Raw genomic sequence first — 23,027 nt, 5'->3', positions numbered from 1 at the left:
GCTTTTCTAGAAATATATATTATAACAATATTGCTCTTCGAGGCAGAAAAAATGATTTTTCAGTGCCGCCAAGCAACGACGCTTTATGTTGTGGAGGTGCGAAGAGATATCCTTGTTTAGCTGGTGTGTGAATAACAAAATCTCGGTATAGAACAATATGTCTTTGTAAAGAACCTGTCACCTCGATTTCGAATAAGCTCACCAAGAATGAAAAAGTCAAGGAAAACTGCCTCACCATCAACCAACTTGACAAGCACAAGGAGATCTTGGCGCGGCTTCGCCAGGATCTAGTGAATGCAGGACATATACAAAAGAAGTACAGGCCTATAAATCCCAAGGTTAGGACAGTGCCACTATAGAGCAAGGTAGGGACGTTTCGGAGAAAAGGATACCGGGATTTTAGGCCCCGGTAAATAAAATATCGCAGAAAGCTCAAACTCTTTGAGAATGTTACGCTATAGTTTGATATAGATAGACGCGAAATTTTGAAAACGTAACGTTACATAAATATAAAAAATAAGGATGGAGAAACACAAATTTTGTCATTGAGTCGAACTAAGCCGAAGCCTAACATCGCCAAAATAAGAATTGACATTGTAAACATTTGTGGTATTTATATCAGTGAAAATCTCCTGTCATGCAAAAGGAAATCATTGTTTTCTTCCTTGCTGATTTGTTTTTCTTTTCCATTTTGACTGAAATGGGTGTTACAGGAGCCTACAGTGTTACTTCTTGTTTTGGAGATTTTAAGCTTAGGTGTACGTCTGCTTAGAAAAAAAAAATGTTTGCCTTTCTCAATTATTTTTTATCCAGGAAACGTCATGTTCTAAAAATCCACTTGCTATACCAATCGCTATCACGTTCTTACGGCGTTCGAGCTTTTGCGATGCATAGTTAATTTTCTCGGGTCGAAAAAACACGGTTGTCGTTTCTCGAAAACTAAAAGTGTCCCGCCCACACACACACACTAAAGTAGTTTTTTGTTATTTTTTTTTTTTTAATTCCAAGCACACACTGTGCGTCGCAAAGCGCTCACTTTCCGCCCCGATATAGCGCTAGAGGTCTGAACCAGATGACACAGTTTGTGGGAGCCGAGGGTGAACTACGAGGCAGAGGGCACGTGACTGGCGGTCGGCGGGGAAGACACGAGCTGGCGCGAGACAGTACAAGCTGAGCGAGGCTGAAGCTGGACTAGAGCGCCATGGAGCGGGGTTCGCCCATGGCGAACCCCGGAGCGATCGACTAGCGAGGTCTGGAGCAAGACCGGTGGAAACGGCGAGCCCTGGCCATATGACCTGGGCTATGACGATCCCGGGGTAGTTCCGCAGCGAGACTCGGGTATTGATAGCCCGGGACAGCCAGCTTACGCAGCGCTGGCGTGGGAAAGGCGATCCGCAGTCCTCGCCACGGACTGCGACTGTGAGCTCTGGTCGATGGGCGACAACAAGGGTCGGCGTGCCTGGACTGCCGGTTCTCGACAACTTGCAACCGGAAGGTACAGTAAACCCATTCGCTGTATTCTCGTTGCAGTGTGTAGCTCCCTGGGTGAAGGGCGGAGCGCATACCGATCGGGCGGCAATCACTAGTAGAGCGACCCCTCCGTAAAGAAGCCCACATTAAAACGGTGCCCAACGTCAGGCCCGTTCGGTATGCCTCTGCTTCTAGCCGTCCCCAGGGAGACCCATGGATCCGTTAAGCGGGTTGTTCAGTAACGCTAACGATTCCGGTTGAGACAAAGCGTGTTGGAATTGTGGCGACTTGTCTCACAGCAGAGCTCAGCAGGTGTCTCCTCGAATCGAGTACTTAAAGGGCTCGAAGGACGAGGTTGCGGACGCGCTTTCTCGGGTACCCCCTAATAATGGTCAGCAGAAGACGAGGAGCGTGGTTAAGATGTAAGAAAGTCGCCTTTGGAGGCAGAGGAGAGCCAAGGCATGTTCGCTGGGATAGCAGGTAGGATAGCGACTGGCAGGAAGGAAATCAGCCAGGATTCATTGCAGATTTAGGATTTCGGCTTGGGATGATGAGGTAGGCAAGTAAGCGCTTGTCGAGGCCCGGGGTGCAGATGGGTTTTTGTCAGTGGGTGTCGAAAAGATTGCGGGAATTTCAGTCGACACCGGGAACACTAGCGGACGAGATTGTCAGCGGGTGTTGGGTAAAGTGTCGTAAATTGCAGTTGACACCGGGAACGCTGGCAGGCGAGTTCAGGAGCAGTATGATTTGTAACCACTGGGCCAAGACGGCTAGTTGCTTCGCGTCACTCCAACAACCGACGAAGGGCAGAGGGACGACCCTCTCTTGAGGGGGGTCATTCCAAGAAAGCTACGCAATGTTTTAAAGGATTCTTTCTCGACTTCACTCTGGCCGGTCGGGGCAGAGACAGGAAGACGTTTAATAAGTTATGTCGCGTCTCGACCTGGCCGGGGATGAGGCGGTAGACATTTAGGTGGCTTGCAGCTGTCCAGCTTGCCTTGAGGCGTGAATGGTTTAAGCAGGTTTGCTCGGTGAGCTGCCGCCCCCTCCGAGGACCGAGCAGTCCCTAGAGCTCGTATACACGTAGACGGAACGGAAAACTGACGCTTACATCGAGTAGCGCATGGTATATGTACCGTTGCGGAACGCGGGTATAGTATATGGCCATCCCGCTACAGGCTTTGGATCCCTTCGCTTGCGCAAAAGATGGACTAGGTTTACAACCGTCGTTACCTGTCCTGAAGGAAACTCACGCGTTAAGCAACGCAGCTAGTGGTTTTGTCGCATCGCTTGCTCTGAGGTGAGAAGGGCACCCGAGGTATAACGACGCGAGCGTCGTGTCTTGCTTCTAGGCTTACTCGGCGAGATACGAACGAGGAGGCTTGCCCGGTTCACATCGTTGACTTAGAAGGATACTACCGTTTTCGCGATGGGGAAGACGTATAACATCATGTCGCGGTGGGACACAATAAATCCCATTTTCTTGGCGACCGAGGAGCGAGCTCTGGAATGCAGACTTGCTGAGTTAGCCGCGTGGTACACGAACCCGTCGCAAGCAATATGGCGGTGGAGGCTATCGCCACTGCTACAATCTGCGGCAGAGAATTTGTTCGTTGTGTGTTCTTTTAACACTGTTCTGCGCAGAATAGTTTCTTGGAAAGACAGCCATAGACGGTGCAACCCAGGAAGTCCACCAAAAGGGAAGACGGGCCCATTCGTTTTCCCAAGTGCTCAGGGTGGCTGACAGTTGTTCGGCCTGACGAACGGTTTTAAGCCCGCGGCAACCTCTAAGCGGAACGTGGCAAGTCCGTCTGCGTCGGCCGGACCAGCTTAGAGCAAGCCCCTGCTGCATCGCGGTGAGCGAGACAACCAGCGACAGACAGGTCGGCATTGTCTGCAGGCCTCGATAGCCACCACCTACCCCGCTTTCGGATGCTGCAACGTGGCCACTCCGGCAACAGCAACAGCGGCCGCCCATAAAGCCCAGCGGCTCTCTGAGGGCCATGAAGTCCCCCGAAGTCCAGGCCTTGACGGGGGGGGGGGGGGGGGGAGTGTGTGGGAGCCGAGGGTGAAAGACGAGGCAGAGGGCACGTGACAGGCGGTCGGCGGTGAACACACGAGCTGGCGCGAGACAGTGTAAGCTGAGCGAGGCTGAAGCTGGACTGGAACGACAGAGCCGGGCTACCTGGCCCGGCCCATGGCGAACCCCGGAGCCGTCCACCAGCGAGGTCTGAAGCAAGACCGATGGAAACGGCGAGCCCTGGCCATATGACCTGGGCTATGACGATCCCGGGATGGTTCCGCAGCGAAACTTGGGTATTGATAGCCCGGGACAGTCAGCCTAAGCAGCGCTGGCATGGGAAGGGCGATCCGCAGGCCCGGACACGGAATGCGACTGTGAGCTCCGATTGACGGACGACAACAAGGGTCGGCGTGCCTGGACTGCCGGTTCTCGACGACTTGCAACCAGAAGGTACAGTAAACCCATTCGCTGTCTTCCCGTTGCAGTATGTCACTCCCGGGGTGACGGCCGGAGCGCATACCGATCGGGCGGCGATTATTAGTAGAGGGACCTTCGTAAAGAACCCCACAAGCTTCACGACTAGCCGTTTTCTTCTGAAAACGTTGTGTGATTTTTTGGAACATGGGGCCCATTATCACTCTTCTTCTGTAACTGGCGCCATATAGCCCCATATGTTCGAGAGCTCGGTTTGCCGCCATTTTCATAGTAGAAATTTGCGAAAATTTCTTATTTTTTTAGGAAGATAAGGGCTAGTGCTAAACTTTGGCATCTGGTCCGGACCTCTAGCGCTACATTTGGAAATCAGCGTTCGGCGATGCATAGCTCGTTTTTGCAGTAAATAAAAAGACATGCAAATTTTTTTTAGAGGGGGGGGGGGGGGCATTTTCTACTTGTATAACATTTTCATGTCTTTCCTACGTGTATTCCGTGCCCACCATATATACGTAAACCGATATCAGATGACAAAATAAAACAAACATTCGCCGGCTTTTGGCTTTTTTCGTCATGCAGAAAAGTTCGTTTCTAAATGCGAACTGAATCTGCATCATTGTTTCTACATGTCATTAAAGTCAATATTTATTGCTGTTATCTAGATCATCGCCAGCCCCTCCTGTGGCGTTCTGGGAGTTTTCGAGTTCTCCGCACCTCCTGGGACAGAGTCTCAGAATTGAAGAGGTCGTGTGGGCGTCGTATGTAAATCAGGCAATAAGCGTAAAAACAAAACACAAACTGTATTTACACTAATAAATCAATCGAATATACATCATTACAGAGAAGTGTCTCGATCGGCTTCTGTCGTTCGCCTCGTTCCGCTCGTGCCCCGAGCCTTCTTCTTTCTTCTCGTTTCTCGTGAGCTTCAAATTCTTTCCAATCTGCAACATCGTCGCCCCCCCCCCCCCCCCCCCCTTCTTTCTTTTTCCGCGTGAGAGTTGCCTTGCTTCATTCGCTTGCCAGTTCCAGGGGGTAAAGGAGCTGCACGGAGCGCCGAAGCGTTACCCCGCTCGGTAGGCGCACTATAGTCGGTTACAAGTCAAGAAGGTAGGAGAAGCTCCTCCCACAAGTGTGATGCGCCCGTTTCAAATCTCTCCGCAGTCGAAAATAGAGTTCACTGGAAACGCTCCTTGTTCCGCTTCAATGGATTCCCACTTGTCTCCTATCCCACTTTTTAAGAAAGCGACCTTTGTATTCATCGGAGAGGTAACCGAGCACCTGAAAGCAGCCTTTGTCCATCGGGGGGGAAGCTAATCCCCGAAAGTCGTATTTGTTTCCGTCGGTGGGGGAGAACTATAATCTCCCTATCGTGGCTTTCACAATGCTAAGTCAAAGCCGAAAGATAAAGCAAATATGTACAAAACGGCAAGACCCTCCTCGCGCGTTGGCCGCGACGTCACGGAAACGGTGGGACGCTATTGGATGCGGAGGTGGCGGAGGGATATCTGATTCCCTTTGAGGGGCATTTGCCGCTACCTTCTTAACCTGTAACTGACTATAGACAGGAACGCACGTGGTTGTCTCTGCCCAGCTGAACTGTTTCGATCCTCCCCGTTTTCCACATGAGCCGTGGGGTCTTGTCTTCGTGAACAAGAACGAGGTCCCCGTTCTGTAGGTCGTTTGTCGGCGTCTCGGGCGATCGGTGTGCGGAGCGGAGCTGAAGGAGGTATTCCTTCCGCCATCTGCGCCAGAATTGGTCCAGTAGTTGCTGCCTGTGTAACCAACGTCTGGTAATGTCCCCTCTCGCAGAAACTGGTATAGTGTCTAGGTTGACTGATGGGAAAGCCGTCAGACGCCTGCCCAACAAGAAGTGCGCCGGCGTTAAAGCATCCTGCTCGTGTGGAGCGTCGTGAACAGGGGCCAAAGATCGAGAATTCACGACGGCTTCCACCTCGTGGAGCATGGTCGTTAGTTCTTCAAAACTAAACTTGTTCCTTCCTAGTATGTTCCGTAGACTACGCTTCACTGTCTGGACCATCCTTTCCCAGAACCCGCCCCACCAGGCTGCTCTCTCAGCTGTAAACTTCCACTTTATCCGATGCTGTGAGCAGTGGTCCTGGAAGCGGCGGTTCGTGAGCACGTCCCATACGCCGCATGAGTCCTTTGCTGCCCTCTTAAAGGTGAGGGCATTGTCTGAGTGGACAACGCTGGGTAAGCCCCGTCGAGCAGTAAAGCGCTAGAAGGGCATGATGAACGCCTCTGTCGATAGCTTGGAGACAAGCTCTAGGTGTATGGCTCTTGTCACCGCACATGTGAAAAGCGCAATGTACGACTTTTCATCTGATGCTGCAGTCTTTACCATCAGTGGACCGGCAAAATCGATACCGACCACTTCAAAAGGATTCGCTTGGGTAATCCGATCCTGCGGCAAAGGTGCGGTCGGAGCGTTAGCCGGCTTGAGTCGGGCCAACCGACAACCATTACATTTGTTGATGACCTTCTTGGCCAGCTGTCTTGCTCGCGGTATCCAGAACCACTCTCGGACTTGGGTTAAGGTGTCCTGAAGTCCGCCGTGCAGTGTTCGACGATGGCAGTCTCTTACCAATAACTCAGTGAAGCGGTGATCCGGAGGTAGCAAAAGCGGGTACTTGATCTCGATTGCTTCGTTTAATTGTTGCAGTCGTCCCCCCACTCGCAACAATCGGTTGGGGTCATTGAAGGGGGCGAGCGAGACTATGCTGGATCGCTTTTCCAGTTTCTTATCTGCCTTTAGAACGTTCAATTCTTGTGTAAAAGCTTCCTGTTGCGTTCGTGCGATCCACCAAGTCTCGGCTCGTTCAAGTTCTTCGGACGCTAGCGGGCCCTCACGTCGGCTTCGCCGCGTTCGGCAGTTCTTTACAAACCGCATAATCCATGCAGTAATTCTGAGGATCCGTTCCAGCGCCCCGTACCGTTCAAGTTCCAATAGAGGTGCAATCCCCTCTGTTGCAGTCTGCAATACGTGATGTTCCAGCTTTCCCTCCTCTGCAATAACTGCTACTGGAACGCCGTCGCCCATGACGAGGTTCGGCCATACGTCTTCGGTTTTACCAAGCCACTTTGGACCCTTCCACCATAATTGCATACCATTTAGAGTTTCCGCAGATATTCCCCGTGTCATCAAATCTGCCGGATTTTCTTGTCCGGGGAAGTGCTTCCATGTAGAAGGTGACCCTCCAGATTGGAGCTCTGCCACTCGATTTGCCACAAAGGGCTTCCACTGAGTTGCTGACCCGCGGATCCAGTGAAGTGTGATAGCGCTATCTGTCCAGTAGAATGTCTCTTGAATGTTCATGATCTCTCCAAGATACTGGCCCATCCGTCTTCCAATCACTGCAGCCATTAGTTCTAGTCGAGGTAGTGTTATTCGCTTTATGGGCGCCACACGTGATTTCGAGAATATAAAGTTCACCTCTACCTTCCCATCTTCTCCTTCAGCCCTCAGGTAGGCACAAGTGCCATAGGCCACCGGACTTGCGTCGCAGAAGACGTGTAGCTGGAGAGAACATATGACTTCTCTTGGCGTCATCACGATGCAGCGAGGAAGCATTATCTCTTCTAATTGTGGAAGTTCTGCGCACCATCGCCGCCATTGCACCAGTAGGTCGTCCGTTAGATCGTCGTCCCAACCGATTCCTTGTTCCCAGATTCATTGAAACAAAACCTTGATTCGTATGACGAACGGAGCAAGGAGTCCCAACGGGTCGAAAACCCTAGCTGATGCACGGAGTGCATAGCGCTTCGTCGTCCCACTGCACGTGACGAAGTTCAGGATTCTCTCCACTGGAATGGCCAGCGTGTCAGCGTCACGTCGCCAAAGAAGTCCAAGTACAGCTCTCGGCTCAGAGAGTGCAGACGTTGATGCAGCTTTATTGAACGATCTTTGCAGTTCTGTACCGTTGGTAGACCACTTTCGGAGTCTCATTCCTGCATCTTCTAAAATCTGGTTGGCTTGTTCCTGTATTCGCGCCGCTTCTTCAATAGTGGGGGCTCCGATCAGGAGGTCGTCGACGTAGAATCTCCGTTGAAGCAGTTCCGCAGTCGATCGCAATTCTCCATGGACGTTGCTCAGATGATGAGTAAGAGTTCGGTTAGTAGAAAGGGGCTGGCCGATGTCCCAAAGGGCACTCTCGTCATCCTCCACTCTTCAACGGTTGGTTCAGAGCTTGCTGACGACGAATCTCTCTGAAACCACAGGAAGTGTAGGACGTCTCGATCTTCAGGTCGAACGCTGACCTGCAGAAACGCCTTTTCTATGTCCGCTGTTAAGGCGATTGGGTGTAGACGGAAGCGCACCAAGATTCCGACCAGAGCGGCGTTCAAATTCGGCCCTTTTTCCAGTTGTTCGTTGAGTGAAGCAACTCCTGGGAGATGAGACGAAGCGTCGAAGACGACTCTCAGCCTGGTGGTCTCGGATTCATTCTGAATTACGGGCTGATGGGGCATATAATAAATCCGTGGGTTTGTCGACTCGGCGCAAAATGGGCTCGTTGAAACTTTTTCTGCGTGTCCTGAGGTGATGTAGCTGCGTATGACGTTGTCGTAATCTTTTGCGAAGGACTCGTCGCGTGACAATCTCTTCTTCAAACTCTCAAGACGTTTCAATGCCAGTGTGCGGTTATCCTTCAGTTCTTCCGCGCCGACCCTGAACGGTAGACCGACTTCGTACCGTCCATTCACTTTCCATATTGTTCGGTTGAACTCGTTCTGCAGTTCGTTCTGTTCTTCCATCTTGCTGGAGGGCTGGTCAGAAATTCCGATGCTCTCTAGCTCCCAAAAACGCCGCAGGATGTCTCCGACGTCCTCGTTCGTGAAGCCTTCCGTTCTTAGCACGCATACCATGCTGCTGGCGCTGCCTTTGAGAGATCTGTGGTTTGACACTGGGCCTTGAAAGGTCCAGCCAAAAATGGTGCTTATAGCTACCAGCTTCTGATTTTCCTTGCAATGCAGCACTTGGTCACCGTTCACTCGCCACAACTGGTCTGAACCGACCAGAAGGAAAATGCCCTCTTCAGCAGTGGCCAGAGGGAAAAGAAGCATGTCCGCAATACGACGGCCGTTTTTCATCATACGGCGAACAAATTCGTGGTCGGCGGGTACCTGCACAACGTCCTTACAGATGAAGGGTACCTCGACAGCCTCGAGGACGCACTCTTCTTGGCCGTATTGGCTGTGCAACCGTACTTGTACTAGTCGCCGACGTTGCGGTCGTGACGTGGCCGAACGTATTTAGCCGGAGACTAACATATCCCAGAACCTTGAGGCCGAGTTTGCGAGAAAGATCCTCACGAATGAACGTCCGTTGGCTACCTCCATCGATAATAGCTCGCACGTAAAGTCTTTGGTTTCCTTCCTCAGCCCAGGCTCGGAATGTTTGAAGAAGCACTTCGGAATCCAATGGGATGTCAGCACTGTCGGAGATTGCGTTCTGGACGCTTGTCGCAGGGGCAGCTCTCTCCGATTTCTTCACGTTAGGTTTCCAGTTTGGGTCGCACATGGATGTGGCATGTCGACCGGAGCACGACGCGCATGTCACCTTCCGCCGACACTCCATCGCCCGGTGCCCTCCGATTGTGCATCTGAAGCAGCGGTTTTCTTCCGCCAGCCTCCTTTTCTTCACCTCTAACGTGAGGTCGCCAGTATATACTTCTGTTGCGTGCTTTGTGGACCGGCAAAAGAAGCAGGGGCTTGTGATATTTGCAGGTAGCACAGAGGCTGCTGGCATTCTGGGTCTTTCAGTTTTTTTCTTCTGCGTCTCTTGCCGTTCTTCTACTACTCCGGCTCTCTCCCTACTCTCAACTTCGATCCGAAGGAAGCTTAGAATATCGGCGAGCTCATCTTCGGCATCGGCGAAAGAGGGCGGCCTTGAAGCGCTCCGGGTGGAAAGTGGTCCGTCGACAGAGTGTCCGGTGTCCTGCACCGCTGGTGAAGTCAGTGAAGTCGGACTGTTTTGCGTTTCTCCCGTCGACCTGTAGGCAGTGCTGCTTGCCTGCCACCGGTGATAATTTACGACGACTTCGCTCGGCAAGGCCTTGAGGAGGATATCGGACATCATCGTGCAGTACGTTGCCGATCCCACTCCGAGCCCTTTCAGACCTCGGATGTTCGTCTGGACGTGATCGTACATCTTTCGGAGGCCTTTCGTGTCTTTCGCGGAGGCAACAGAAGGCAGTGCTCGGAGCTTCGCCAGATGATTTTGCTCGATCCTTCGTTTATCACCGAAGCGCAGTGTCAGGATTTCAATGGCATCGTCGTAGCAGGGCTCAGTTGCCTGGAGCCCAGCGATGGCCGCCGCCGCTGGTCCGGTGACATGGTTGCGCAGGTACTGAAACTTGTCCGATCGTGGAATGCAATCGTTTTCGTGGATAGCACGACCGAACTGCTCCCAGAAGCTCTGCCACGCGCTGACCTCGCCGTTGAAAGTTTGAAGTCGTAACTTGGGAAGCTTCACGCCGCTAGTCATGTTGGTGCGATTTCTTCCCAGGTTTGTAGTGGCAGTCGCAGATGTTGTCGCGGATGTGGTCATCTGGGTGGCCTGTGCCTGTTGTTCTTTACGTCTCAGTGAGTCTGCCTTGCAGTCCAACAGCGCCATCATTCGGATGGCCTCGTCGACGTACTCCATGACCGTAGTGTATTCTGCGACGAGGTCTTGTTCCGATATATGATCTTCTATCTCCACGTTCAACTCTTGAAGAGCCCTGTTATTGGCCTTCAGTCTTTCTAGCCAGGCAGTCAGCGATGCCAGGTCCGCTGTCTCCATCTCCGCTGTCGTCTCGTGGATAATTTTCGTGTTTTGCGACCGCTTCACTCCACGTTTTGCCTTGAGACGTTCCATGTTTGACGATCTCCCACACAGCTCTCGGAAACAGCGTTCCAGGCAGGTGTTCCACAAAGGTGGAAAATCCGCTCACCTCAATCGTTCTCGTTCCCGTGTTTCGGCACTATAATGTCTCAGAATTGAAGAGGTCGTGTGGACGTCGTATTTAAATCAGGCAAAAAGCGTAAAAACAAAACACAAACTGTATTTACACTAATAAATCAATCGAATATACATCATTACAGAGAAGTGTCTCGATCGGCTTCTGTCGTTCGCCTCGTTCCGCTCGTGCCTCGAGCCTTCTTCTTTCTTCTCGTTTCTCGTGAGCTTCAAAATCTTTCCAATCTGCAACAGACCGAGTTTGCAGACCAGAATGCAAACGAAATGCAGGCCGATGTAGGAGATAGGGAATGCAAAACTGGCGTTTTAGTTATACATTTTTTTTCGCTACCTCTGAATTCAACAATAGAAAATATGCATACATTCTTTCGCAAAACGTTCGCGTGCTGAGTTTCATGCACGTACGTTTCGAATTCGAATATCGCGAGGCGTGCAAAATGTGCTGATCCTTGCGGCCGCAATCCCGCAACCTGTACTTTCCATAATTGCGGACGTGGTTGGAACCTATAATTCAGTCAGAAATCAGAGCTTGTGCTACGTTATGTAGGCAACCATATTCCACGTCTTGACTGGCTCGTAACTCGTGCTGCACGTCGGCCGTTTCCGGCAGCAGCGGAAGCAGTGCGATGAAGATCTAGCTCGAGATGGTCGGCGAACAGCCCGTGGCCCGAGCCCACTTCGAGCGCCCGACCTGCATGCGCAGCTCCGAGCATCCAGCTCGCTTATTCCGGAACATTTCTGCGCCATCTATGAGGAAAAGGCTACAAATTAATCGCGGGTGAACCCCCTTAAAGGAAAAAAAGAGGTACGTGTTTTTCCTCCTCGAAACATCTGTTCTTAGAACAGGTTATCTCCGCACGTTCTGGTGTTCTTACGTGACTGCCGGCATTTGTATAAATTGAAGGTATTACAGCTACGAACTTCAGATCAATCTGAGAAACTGTAAGGTAACACCTCATCATGAGTGCAAGATATACCACCATTTTCATACTCCTCCTTGCAAGTGGTAAGTTTTTGTTTGTGTTTCTATTTAAGACAGTCGTGCTGAGATTTTTGACGTGATGGCTTATATATGACAACAGTTTTCAGTTTTCTGCTCTTGATATAAACTGTTCTTAAGCATACATGCATATATACGAATGTAGAACGCGAGAAAAATCAGCATTCGAAATATGTATTTTTGTTTCTTCTTGATTTTTATGTATTGCTGATTTTAATATAATTTTTCCGCACCAGGACGTCAGCGTGTTGAACCAGAAATGTATGCTGGCCTCCTACACCTATCACTTTCCCCATGGCCTGTTTCTTTCGGTCACGGGGCGCTGTCGCGTACACGGGGTGCGTTCAGGGAAAGAGGCGCCTCTGCTAGTGTCAGCGAGACGCAGTTATTTAATGCTGTCATGACGCGACATTCTAGCGTTCCAACATGCGCACTGGTACAAACGTGCGTCTGCCCCTAGGCACTTGTCCCCGGGCACTGACAGAGTGTTTGATAGGAAGGCAATGCGACGCACAGCGGAAACGCATTCTAAAAATACCCGAGTTTGTTAGCGAGGGGCGCTGCTCAAAAATTGAGAGCTACAGGTCTATTGTTCAACTATAAAAAACCCAATAACAAAACACAAACAGTAGATCTTCGGTCAGCAGGAAATTTGATCTTTTAGTTTTGTGGATATATGCCTAAAATAACGCGAGCGCTTCGAGTAGCCTAAATACACGCAGTTCACTTCCACTTCCGAATATTTTTATTTATTCCCGAGATCCGAAAAAAACTGCGCATTAGGTGGACACAAAGTTCACTTAAGAGTTCTGGTTCTTGTTGTTTACTTTTTTTAATGATAACTCAATCTAAACTCTCTGAGTGGGAAAACAGAGGATCGCATCGCGATTTTTTAATCGATAATAGGTCGTGCGAGACCATATTTTGAATTTTTGAGGGGATCCTAATAAGAACTTAGGTTTGTGATATTGAGATAAAAAACTAGCTAAAAGGCATCCTTAACGCCATTTTAATATTTCGTGGGGTAGTTCACTGCGGCACCAGATCATAAACTAAAATACAGCATTGGTCAAACATCAAGGTACTTGCTCCTGCGTTTGATAATATGTCACTTTTCCTCTTTTGATTATACGTTTCTTTTTTTGGAAGAACATGGTTTGGAGTTTATCGGAAAGCCGTGACTAAGAATATATATATATTGTATCGACGCCCGGGCAGTCTTTCCTGGTATACACGAAGAGCGAGTCGTCTGCTTCTTGCGTAGGGGTGGCGGTGACGTCAGAACTACCTCGAGCTCTGATTGGCTTTGATTGAAAGGATAGCGGGTAGACCTTAATCATCGATGCCTTGAGCTTTACCCACTGTTTCTTTCAATCAGCCAATAATAGCTCGGCGTTCTGTAATCATCGCAACCAGGCAAAAAGCAGGCGAACTTGAGCTCCGCATTATCTTCACAAATTCATTTTTCTGCGACGAACAAACAATAAAAAATACACGCTTGCATTTAATTTTTTTTTTTGTTTCAGCTTTAAATCTAGACGCAGCCAATGCTGCAAGTGCGAGATCCGTGCTTTCAGCGTCCCTCCCAAGCATGTCCTCGCGCTTGTAGCATCGGCTGTGTCTGGAGTTCAGCTGAAACGAAGTACAGTGCGGTAGTTTACAGTGGTCTTTTTGGCTCTGAGGTGGGACAAGGTAGTTATTTATTCCGCTCCATGGGTTCATATCCAGTTTGTGAGCGTTTCATCTGGATCGGCCTTGTATATCTCCGATATTTGCCATTGTCATCACTCAGGGAATAACGCTAAATGCCTGCGATTTGAGTTCTGTATCGAGCTAGACAGATTTCCGTACTTCGGGAGGAACTTCAGGCACTATTTGAAGCCGCTCTTTTAGGCTGCTCCCGTGATGCAACATGTTCTTTTTTCGTTTCTTCTGTTGGTAAACCCCGCATGCGACGCCACAGAGTCATTACAGGTTTATAGCCATTGTAATTATTGGCCTCGTTGTCGACGTTTTTGTTTGTACCACCAGATGCACCATTAAGGTTATTATCACCGCCATGATCATCATCTCGTCATCATAACCGTTTTCGTATACCGTGTTGACTCACGCTGAATTGCGAAACAGCGCTCCACGTCAAACAGCCGAACGGGCCGTTTCACGTGGAGTTGACCATTCTGAAAACTCGAGGGCTACGGAAATGTCATAGGCAAGTGACTCTACAGAGCGCATCTGTGTCACTTGATCGACCTCCGAGAAATAGAAATAAATATAATTAGTTCATTTTACAAGCATGCTGTACCCATAGCTTGTTTCTAAAAAGTATTAGAATTGTTTTAATTTCATCGTTTGAGTTATTCACATTCAAACGTGCCCCCTCCATCAGTGCGCGTTAGTGCAAATGTCCACCTCTTCATGCCTTACGAATTTTCCTGTCCCCAAATCTTTTTTCTGGTCAAAGCTAAGTTTGGGTTCGTTTATACCAGACATTAGGCAATACCATATAAATATATCAGTTGATTTAAAAGTTTTAGCAAGCCACCCTCTGGTCGATCTTAACTTCAATCACCCTATGGCAACCAGTGTTATCAGCTGCACGGCCATCGTTTGACGCCAAGTACATATTGCGGTACCACAAGACGTACAATCGGCAAAAAGGTTTGCGGGGCACGGGAGCGCCAGCCAAAAAGTATGGCTGCGCCTTCTGACGGCGCGTTGCCGCTCTCAAGACTCACGGTTTTCCCATGTGCTGCCCTTTGTAGCCAGAGTTATGTTTTTTTTTTTTTGCTCGCTTCCGACCGACGCCCACGAAGTAACAGAAACTGGCGCAAGCTAACGCTACATGTTATCTGTAACATGCGGGATCCGTCAGCAATCACGATGACTGAGGCAGGTCCGCATCATGACGGCTGACAAAACGGAACCTTGCGCTGGTCCCAGTTATCTTCTGCTCGTCAGACGGAAATGAGTAAAAACGACAGGGCTGCGAGCTCGAACAAAAGCACATTCTCGAATTGTGAATCTTCTGAGCGGCCACGCGCCGTCAGAAGGCACAACCAGTCACCTTGTCTGGTGCTCCCGCTCTTCGTAAACGTTTGCTGCCGTCTGTACGACTGGCCTAGTCGCAAGAACCGTTTCGATAAGTAAGGAAATATACTACGGCTGTTTTACTACTTTGGTTTGCAGACATCGAACTTTTGTAGTAAATATTAATACAGATTAATAAAGTTACCGGCCCAAAACCGAGTTTGCCACGATGTAGGCAGGCTCAGAACGAACCTCCACTATATACTAAATAAAACTAAATCTTGGCGCTGTGCTATGGACGTTGCAAAAGCATCGTGGAAGCACACCCTAAGTTCACGCTGAGCAGGAACAAAATAAAATATGACCGCCAGTGAAGGCTGCCTTCGGCACCTCGGCCCGCTTGAGCGAGAAGGGGTCAATAACCTTCTCGTACGATCGCGAAAGAGCACTTCCAAGCTACACCGTTAAACATACCATAAAAGCAGAAATCGTATGCTCGGACGGCTGAAGCCGCAGCAGAAAAACACGACAAAATACGTGGCAGTACGAACAAGGAACCTATTTGAGAATGAAGGTGAAATCGAGGCTTGCTTGACTAACAGCCCACCTGCTTACTGCCCGATCAAAAGCTGGCTGTATCATTTTTTTCTATTGATTTTAAATTGGGTCGTATATTTTTAAGTTAGTGTAATATTTATGTAGTACTCGTGCTTGGTTTCCGTAAATCGATATTAATCTTTTTTTTCATTCCTATTTTGACCGGAGTTATCCTTTGATTTCACGTTGGAGTTGAGATAAAATTCATTAATTCGAGTTGTGCGAAAGAAAAAAAAAATCCTTGCTCCGAGATTCCTACTGAGTACAACGACACTTCAGCGTGATGAAATTCAGATTATGCTTGCAGGAGATTACTGCGACGCTTCGCTTGAGTGTCGTGCATAGCTGGAAGAACCAGGAAAGTCAGTCTTGCCTCGGCATTTGCCAATGACAACTTACCTGCGACCTCTTCTAGATAAGCGACCTCGTTTTCCTAACATTTTTTCTGAACAGGCTTTTTTCAAAAAGACCGTTTTGGTCAACGCGTCGCTATCAAGCGAGTGGGCGCCACACGAGACGGATGTCAGGTTTCACTTAATCGTCCACTCGAAGCAGCAGGCGTGAGGCGAACGACGTGGCTCTTCAGCTATTTACCCCACGTCCGCCTCCGAGCCCGGTGCGCAGAAATTACTTAGACAAATGATAGGTCCTGAAGTCAAAGATTTGAACCTAGCCCCAACCGAAAACCGGAACAAAAACAAACGTTTTGAACAGAAAGTCGGAGCGCAAACAAGCTGGTTAACATTCGAAGCCACACAACCGTGACACTCCAGGTAAGCAAAAGACGACGCGCGCAAAAATAAATTCTAACAATCCTGAACATGGGTTTCACTCGAAAAGTGTTTAAATGGTAAATTCCACCGACACAGACCACAAAACGTTATTCTTGGGAAGCCAACACGAAACGTTTATTTTGCGGCGACATTTTTCGCACCGCGTCCAAAGTGTGCTTCCCGTACGTACAACGTTACCCGCTTTATATGGCGGGAAATGTTAACCACTAAGATTAGCGGGGGTTCAGAGTGTCGCGTTAATATGTCGTCATAGTATCGCGTGACGTTATGTAGCTTCAAGTCATAATTTTTCAGAAGTGTTTCGTGTATGAAAATTGTTTCGCTAAATTTGGCGGGTAAATTTATATCCGCAACTTTCAGCGATGGTGGTAGCGTGGTGTGGGAATCGCGCTCCCTAGCTCCTGGATGATCGGCTTCGCAATAAAGGGGTTTGCCTACGCCTTCCTGACGTGCAAAGAAGAAATAAAGTAAGGCTCTAATACTGCTCGTATATGGCAAAACCAGAATTAATCTTGCTTCGCAGACCCGGCCTCGTACTGCTGTTCTACGACGATCATCAGAGTGACAGCCATTTTGATTGGCACCAGCGCGTAGGTCGTGAAAGTTTCAAATATTAAATATAGTGGGAAATCTTCTTAACTGAGCGAGAATGCAGTAGGGACGTCATTGCATCACGTGACATGGCAGTGTCATATAATCTCATGGTGTCTCGCACATCACGCTGCCTCATGAACATGGTGCGCTAAATGTAGAGGCACGCCAGTCCGCCAAATATAACCACAGCAGTGTAGCTGCCCCACAGTGCATCGTGTTGTCAACGACAGGAGCCGTCGGCACGTGTGCGCGAGAACCGCGAACGCATGCCGCAACCGATCCACACGATGTGGTATCATCGGCGTGTGACGTCACTTAGATAGGCTGTGTGTGGACAGCGAAGAAGAAGAGGAGGTAGACTCGAGATGAACGAGATTCGGAAGGTAGGTACCCGTCTCGGTGACGAACGGGTATCGTCGAAATAAACCGCTTGTTCTTATAAGAAAACGAAAAACGCAACGTCTGTGTGACTACAGAAAAGCTCAGAAGTGGGATCGAGAGGCCCCGACTTGAGAAGCCGTTCGGATTGAATGCTACAACGTAAGTAGCGCTCTACGAATTCTTGCTTTACCCGAGATCCTCGACGAGAGCTTCGTCCACGTAAATCCCGATGTCGAGAAGACGTAAGCTAACGACAGGAGGACAAGGGCAGGGGACCCCACGAGAGGATGATCCGACGACCACAGATATGCTTCGCAGTGCGGAGGTGCGTGACGGACACTCGGACCACGACGATCGCCAACACGACAATTTGACGACGGAAGCCGGGGACACCGCGACGTCGAACGACCACGGCCTAGCTCCTGACGGTGCAACGTCCGGAGTCCTTGGCTTTTAAGTGCTCATGCAAGCCGCGATACGAAGTGCCGTACGCGAAGCCTTGGAAGGAGCGGCCCAGCTTTTCCAAACGACGCAGTCACCACAACGCCACCCACCAACGGGGGCTTCGAGCGCCATGGACGGACAGCTGGCTACGACGAGCGCCCAGTTGGTGCCAGTATATGATCCATCATCGGACACCCAGCTTACGGTGGAAGCGTGGCTCAACAAGGTTGACAATCTTGCTGCGGCCTATGAATGGAGTGATCGACAAACGACCTGCTTTGCTCTCACTAAGCTTCACGGCGTCGCAAAGACATGGTATGACGGTTTGACCTCTGTTCAACGAACCTGGCACGAGTGGAAAGTGGAAATGAAAAAAGCCTTTCCGTCGGCATCGAGTTTTCAACACGTCTTCAGGGACATGGAGAAAAGAAAGAAAGGGCGCCACGAGACCATTGAAGCGTACTTTTATGACAAGCTGGCGAAAGCACGACGCTGCAACCTGGATGACGGGACGTGCATCGAGTACCTGATCACTGGACTAGAAGACGAAGATTTAGTGCGGTCTCTGAGCGTGCGAGATTACGCCACCCCAGACGAGCTACTTCGGTGCATGAAGCAACTGCATGAACGAGTCGATGTGATCAAGCAGACTCGGGCCAAAACCCTCCATCAACCGCCGACTGGTCAACGTCAAAATCGCGGTTTAGACAACAACGAGCCGACGACCAGGGCTCCACGAAAAAGATTCAACGAAACAGGCGAGCCACTTTGTTTTAATTGCTCGACATACGGACACTTCTCGGCTGCATGCCCGAAACCTCAGCGAAAACCAAGATGCACCAATTGTGGGAAATCTGGTCACGAGACGAAAGACTGCTTTCAAGAAATAAACTCAACAAACACGATTGACAAAGCAGCCGTTCTAACCCAACAAGGTAACAAGACGTGGGACTGCATGGCGCCAAACGAGAAGTATTTCATGCAGGCAATTCTAAACGACAGGCCAATCAAAGCTTTCGTCGACATGGGAAGCCAGTGCGCAACGTTACGAGAAAGCGAAGCGCAGCTGATGAACGTGACCTACGAACCGTTGAATCATTCATTCACAATCAACGGGTTTGGCTCTGGAAAAACGACGCCTTTAGGGAGTTTCCAAGCAACATTGACGGTCGACCAAGCCAAGGCCAACGTCAAGGTGTTACGTGGTGCGCGACGCAGTGCAGGTTGTTCCGCTGCTTGTCGGACAGCCTTTTGCTGAACAACCGCACGTTACGGTGGTACGTCGCAAGAACACCCTACGCATTTTCGAAGAGCGTGACACGTCTGATGATGAGGACGGGACTTTGGCCAATCTTAAGATACCGGTCCTGCCTCCACGACGCGTAAGCCTATGGGTCAAAGAAGCGGTCGTAATCCCTCCAAGCTACGTCGGGATTATCGCGCTCCGCTCCGGAGAAGGGACACTGAGAACCCACGGAGACATCTTTATTGATAGCTGTATCCACGAATCGCGTGGGCATTACATCCCGACCTGTGTTTTGAGAAAAGACGAACTGGGAGAACTGTATATCCCCGTAACTAACATATCGGCTACGCCGCTGGTCCTCGCTGAAAACGAACAGATCGCTAGAGGAACATGGTGCACGGAAGAAGACGCGAACACCAACCTCGACGCGTACGTAAACTACAGCGAAAGAAAGCCGACAACCCTGATTGCAGCAGAGGAGGTAGATGTCAGTCCATCTATTTCTGACTCGTAAAAGAAAGCCCTCGTCAACCCGATTAATGAGTACCGCGACTGCTTCGCTACATCCCTATCGGAATGGGGGTGCGCGAAGGCAACAAAGACAAAGCACATTGACGCGCTCAGTAGAACTCCTGCATCGAGACCTGAAGAAATGGATATCGCAACGGGCGAGTTGCGGAAGCTGCGCCCTAAATACCGAGGCCCGTATATCGTTGTAGAAAAGGTACCTCCCGATAGGTATAAAGTGAAAGATCTACCGGAGACCCAACGGTCGCAACGTTTCTATGAAGGTATTGCCGCTGTTGACCAGATGAAGCGCTTCACGGCCAGCGCTGAGAGTAGCACCAAGAGCAGCGACGACGGCCTGTCAACGGAAGCATGGAGAGCGACACAGGTATAGCAGAGGTAGAACCTCAGCAAGAGCTAGCGTGAGTCGGATGATCACTTCGCCGAAACATTCCAACTTCCAGCGACGGGAAGACCCAGCCGGGGCGACTGGGATGGAGGATGGCCGTGTTGTCAACGACAGGAGCCGTCGGCACGTGTGCGCGAGAACCGCGAACGCATGCCGCAACCGATCCACGCGATGTGGTATCATTGGCGTGTGACGTCACTTAGATAGGCTGTGTGTGGACAACAAAGAAGAAGAGGAGGTAGACTCGAGATAAACGAGATTCGGAAGGTAGGTACCCGTCTCGGTGACGAACGGGTATCGTCGAAATAAACCGCTTGTTTTTATAAGAAAACGAAAAACGCAACGTCTGTGTGACTAAGGAACTGACGGATGTCAGTTCCTTGGCAGGATATGGGAAGGAACACAATTTTTTGAGACCCGGAGTGAAAGCGTGTATTCTTCGCGTCTATATATTTGAATGGAGGGCGTGTAGATGATACGCAGCGAGAGACGTTATAGTGATCCATTCCTGTAATTTTAAACGTTTTCATATTTACGCCGCAGACGAATTCGGGCACGACAGAGCGGAAACAATTTAGTGCGAGGGTTTTATACGATATAGACGAGTGTTGAAACGCACGCGCTACAGTTCTTAGCGCAGAAAACAAAAGTAAACGTGCGAAAAGTAAATACAATAACCAGAAAGGCGTACAGAAAGGCACAAAAAACATAGCTAGGTCAACTTTCAGATTTTAACATTGATAAATTGATTCACACGTCAGGAAACATTTTTAAGTGCGAATTCTCTGGGGAGGATATTTCATTTGGAGAGTGCGAGAAGAGAAAGGGGAAGGTTTTGAACATGTTAGTTCACGCTAATATGAAACAGATTTTTAAAGACGATTCAGGTGAAACAAAATGAGATCAGCTGGCAGGATGGTAAACTCCCAATAATTAGAGAAGCCAGCTGGCATAAAACAAACACCACATGCAAGCCTTCTGCAGAAGAGCGCGAGCAGCTTGAGACAATGTTCGAAGTTAGTCACAGTAAAGATGTTCTTTCTTCGAGATTGCGCCGAACCCGGCGACGGAAGCAGCTGATGGTCGCTGACGGAAGAGTAAACCAGACAGGACTCCGCGGATAGGGGAAGAAAAAAAAAACACGTCTATTTACATGCGAAGCTAATTTCGAATCCCTACAAAAGGTCACACCACGTGCTCCTTTTGGCTTCTTCTTTTCTCCCATGTCCCCCGCACCAGCCCGCACGAGCGCAGCCAGCCCACCCACACACGGGCGCACATGTGCAAATGCAAACACGCACAGAAAAGAAAAAAAACTCAGTCCCGTTCCCGCGTCCATTCACGGCGATGGCGGGGCCGATTCTCACACCTCCCGACTAAGCATATTTTTTAGACACGAAATGTCAAAAATAATATGTAACATCTAGACTCAAACGCGTACGCGTATCAATCACACTTTGCACAAAGTTAGTGACTCAACCCGCAAGAATCCAAAGTATAGAAGAAATTTACACCAAATGCAAATCACATGCTAGTAAAGCGATTCTTACTGCGCCCGCCAAGGCTCCAAAGGAGTGACAAATCTCGTGCTAAAACTGGCGTAGCATCTAGCCTCCTAGCCTCGGTCTCTTTGCCGACAAGTTATTCAAGCCATTCAGATATCGACGGGGCTTGAATCGGATGGTGCATAGCGAATTCCGGAACACCCCCGCGCAAGAGCGACGACAGTTTATACTCTGTCCTGACTTACGAATCAGGAATGTGCCTCGCAGGCGGTCGTCGTTGTCGATGTCTTCTGCACTCTCAGCTCTCTCACACGTGGCCGGCTGGTAGGTGGTCGAGTTTTCATCGGCGTCCCTAGCTATATTGTGGGACCACTGAAATGTGGTCCCACAATGGCGTCGCAGTCCCCGCTTTCTCTGACATCTTCACCGGCCGGCTGTGACGTCAGCCACCCTAACAAGATGTCCGAGTTCTTGTCGACACCCACTACCCTGCCGTAGTCACTATCAGCTTGCCAGAACGCCTGCCGCCAAAGCAAGATATTCGGTTCTTTCTCGTCGTCGACGTTCACGTTCTCGTCGTGATCATCCCCCGCTCGAAGAAACGCCTGCCGCCCAGGCAGTAAGTTCGGTCCTTCGTCGTCGTCCACGTTCTGGCAATCGCCGTCTTCGGCACGCTGAAACGCCTACCGCCCAGGCGATAAGTTCAGTCCTTCGTCGTCGTCAACATTCACGCCGTCGCCATCCTCGGTTTGCCGGCATTTCCGCCTCCCAGAAGGTACCCTCGGTTCTTCTTTGTAACCGGCGCCCATATTCTCAACGTGGTCGCTATTGGCTTGTAGGAATTTGTGCAACCCAGGTAAGATGTTGGGACCGGCGTCGACGTTGTCGAAGTTCACACATGGGTCGTCCTCAGGTCGCCGGGACGCCTGCCGCCTAGGCCAAGTGCACGGCCTTTCGTCGTCGACGTTCACCTGCTCGTCGTGGTCACCCTCGGCTCGCTGAGGCGTTTTCCAGGCACGCGAGACGTTCAGCTCATATCTGTCGTCAACGTCCGCCTGCACAGACACGCAGCATTGAATGTTCTTCGACGACCGCTTCGTGTCGTCGGCCTGTAACAGAATCTGAAGCGCCTCGCGGACCAATGGGTCCCACCTCTTCTGACCTTGGTGGTCCAAGTTGCTACGACGGTCTTGCCCACCTCGGTCGCCACCTTGTCGGCCTCACGGCTGGAATCTTCCTCCACGGTGACATTCTCGGCGTCTACTCTTTTCTTGTGAAACAGAAGTTCTTCGACTGGTGTCTTCGTCCGGGGGCATTCGCGGGAAAGGTGTCCCAATTTCTTGCCCTTAATGGGGTATTCACACGAGGGAGAAATCCCGGGGATTTCTCCCCGGCACGCGCGCATCACGAGACAAAAACGCGAGGCTTTTGCGCATCGCAAAGCCTGACATTTTCGTCGCGGGATGCGCGTGTCGTGGAGAAATCCCCGGGATTTCTCCCTCGTGTGAATACCCCTTAAAACACTTCACCTGATAATTTTCAGGTATGATGCCCTGCCTTGGGTTCTCGTGTTTTTCCTTGAGATAAGTTTTGGTTTCAATAAAGGGCCTCCAGACCTCAGC

At 50.1% G+C, this 23,027-nt stretch overlaps 1 protein-coding gene and 1 pseudogene across 1 annotated transcript in view; one reads left to right on the top strand and one right to left on the bottom strand.

Moving 5' to 3' along the window:
* Positions 1–4,933: 4,933 nt before the first annotated feature.
* Positions 4,934–10,799, bottom strand: LOC120848185 (annotated as a pseudogene).
* Positions 10,800–11,725: 926 nt separating this feature from the next.
* Positions 11,726–23,027, top strand: part of LOC8043212 ((3R)-3-hydroxyacyl-CoA dehydrogenase) — a 42,116-nt gene continuing 30,814 nt past the window's right edge. Inside the window, exon 1 of the mRNA XM_002416114.3 lies at positions 11,726–11,907. Within this exon, the coding sequence (XP_002416159.3) occupies positions 11,862–11,907 (46 nt within the window). The 5' untranslated portion in view covers positions 11,726–11,861. The remainder of the gene's footprint in view (positions 11,908–23,027) is intronic.

This window comes from Ixodes scapularis, unplaced genomic scaffold (genome assembly GCF_016920785.2).
Source record: "Ixodes scapularis isolate PalLabHiFi unplaced genomic scaffold, ASM1692078v2 PGA_scaffold3__209_contigs__length_174095766, whole genome shotgun sequence".
Lineage (NCBI taxonomy): Eukaryota > Metazoa > Arthropoda > Arachnida > Ixodida > Ixodidae > Ixodes > Ixodes scapularis.
Note: the sequence above shows the minus strand (reverse complement) of the source record. Positions and strands in the feature narration are given on the sequence as shown.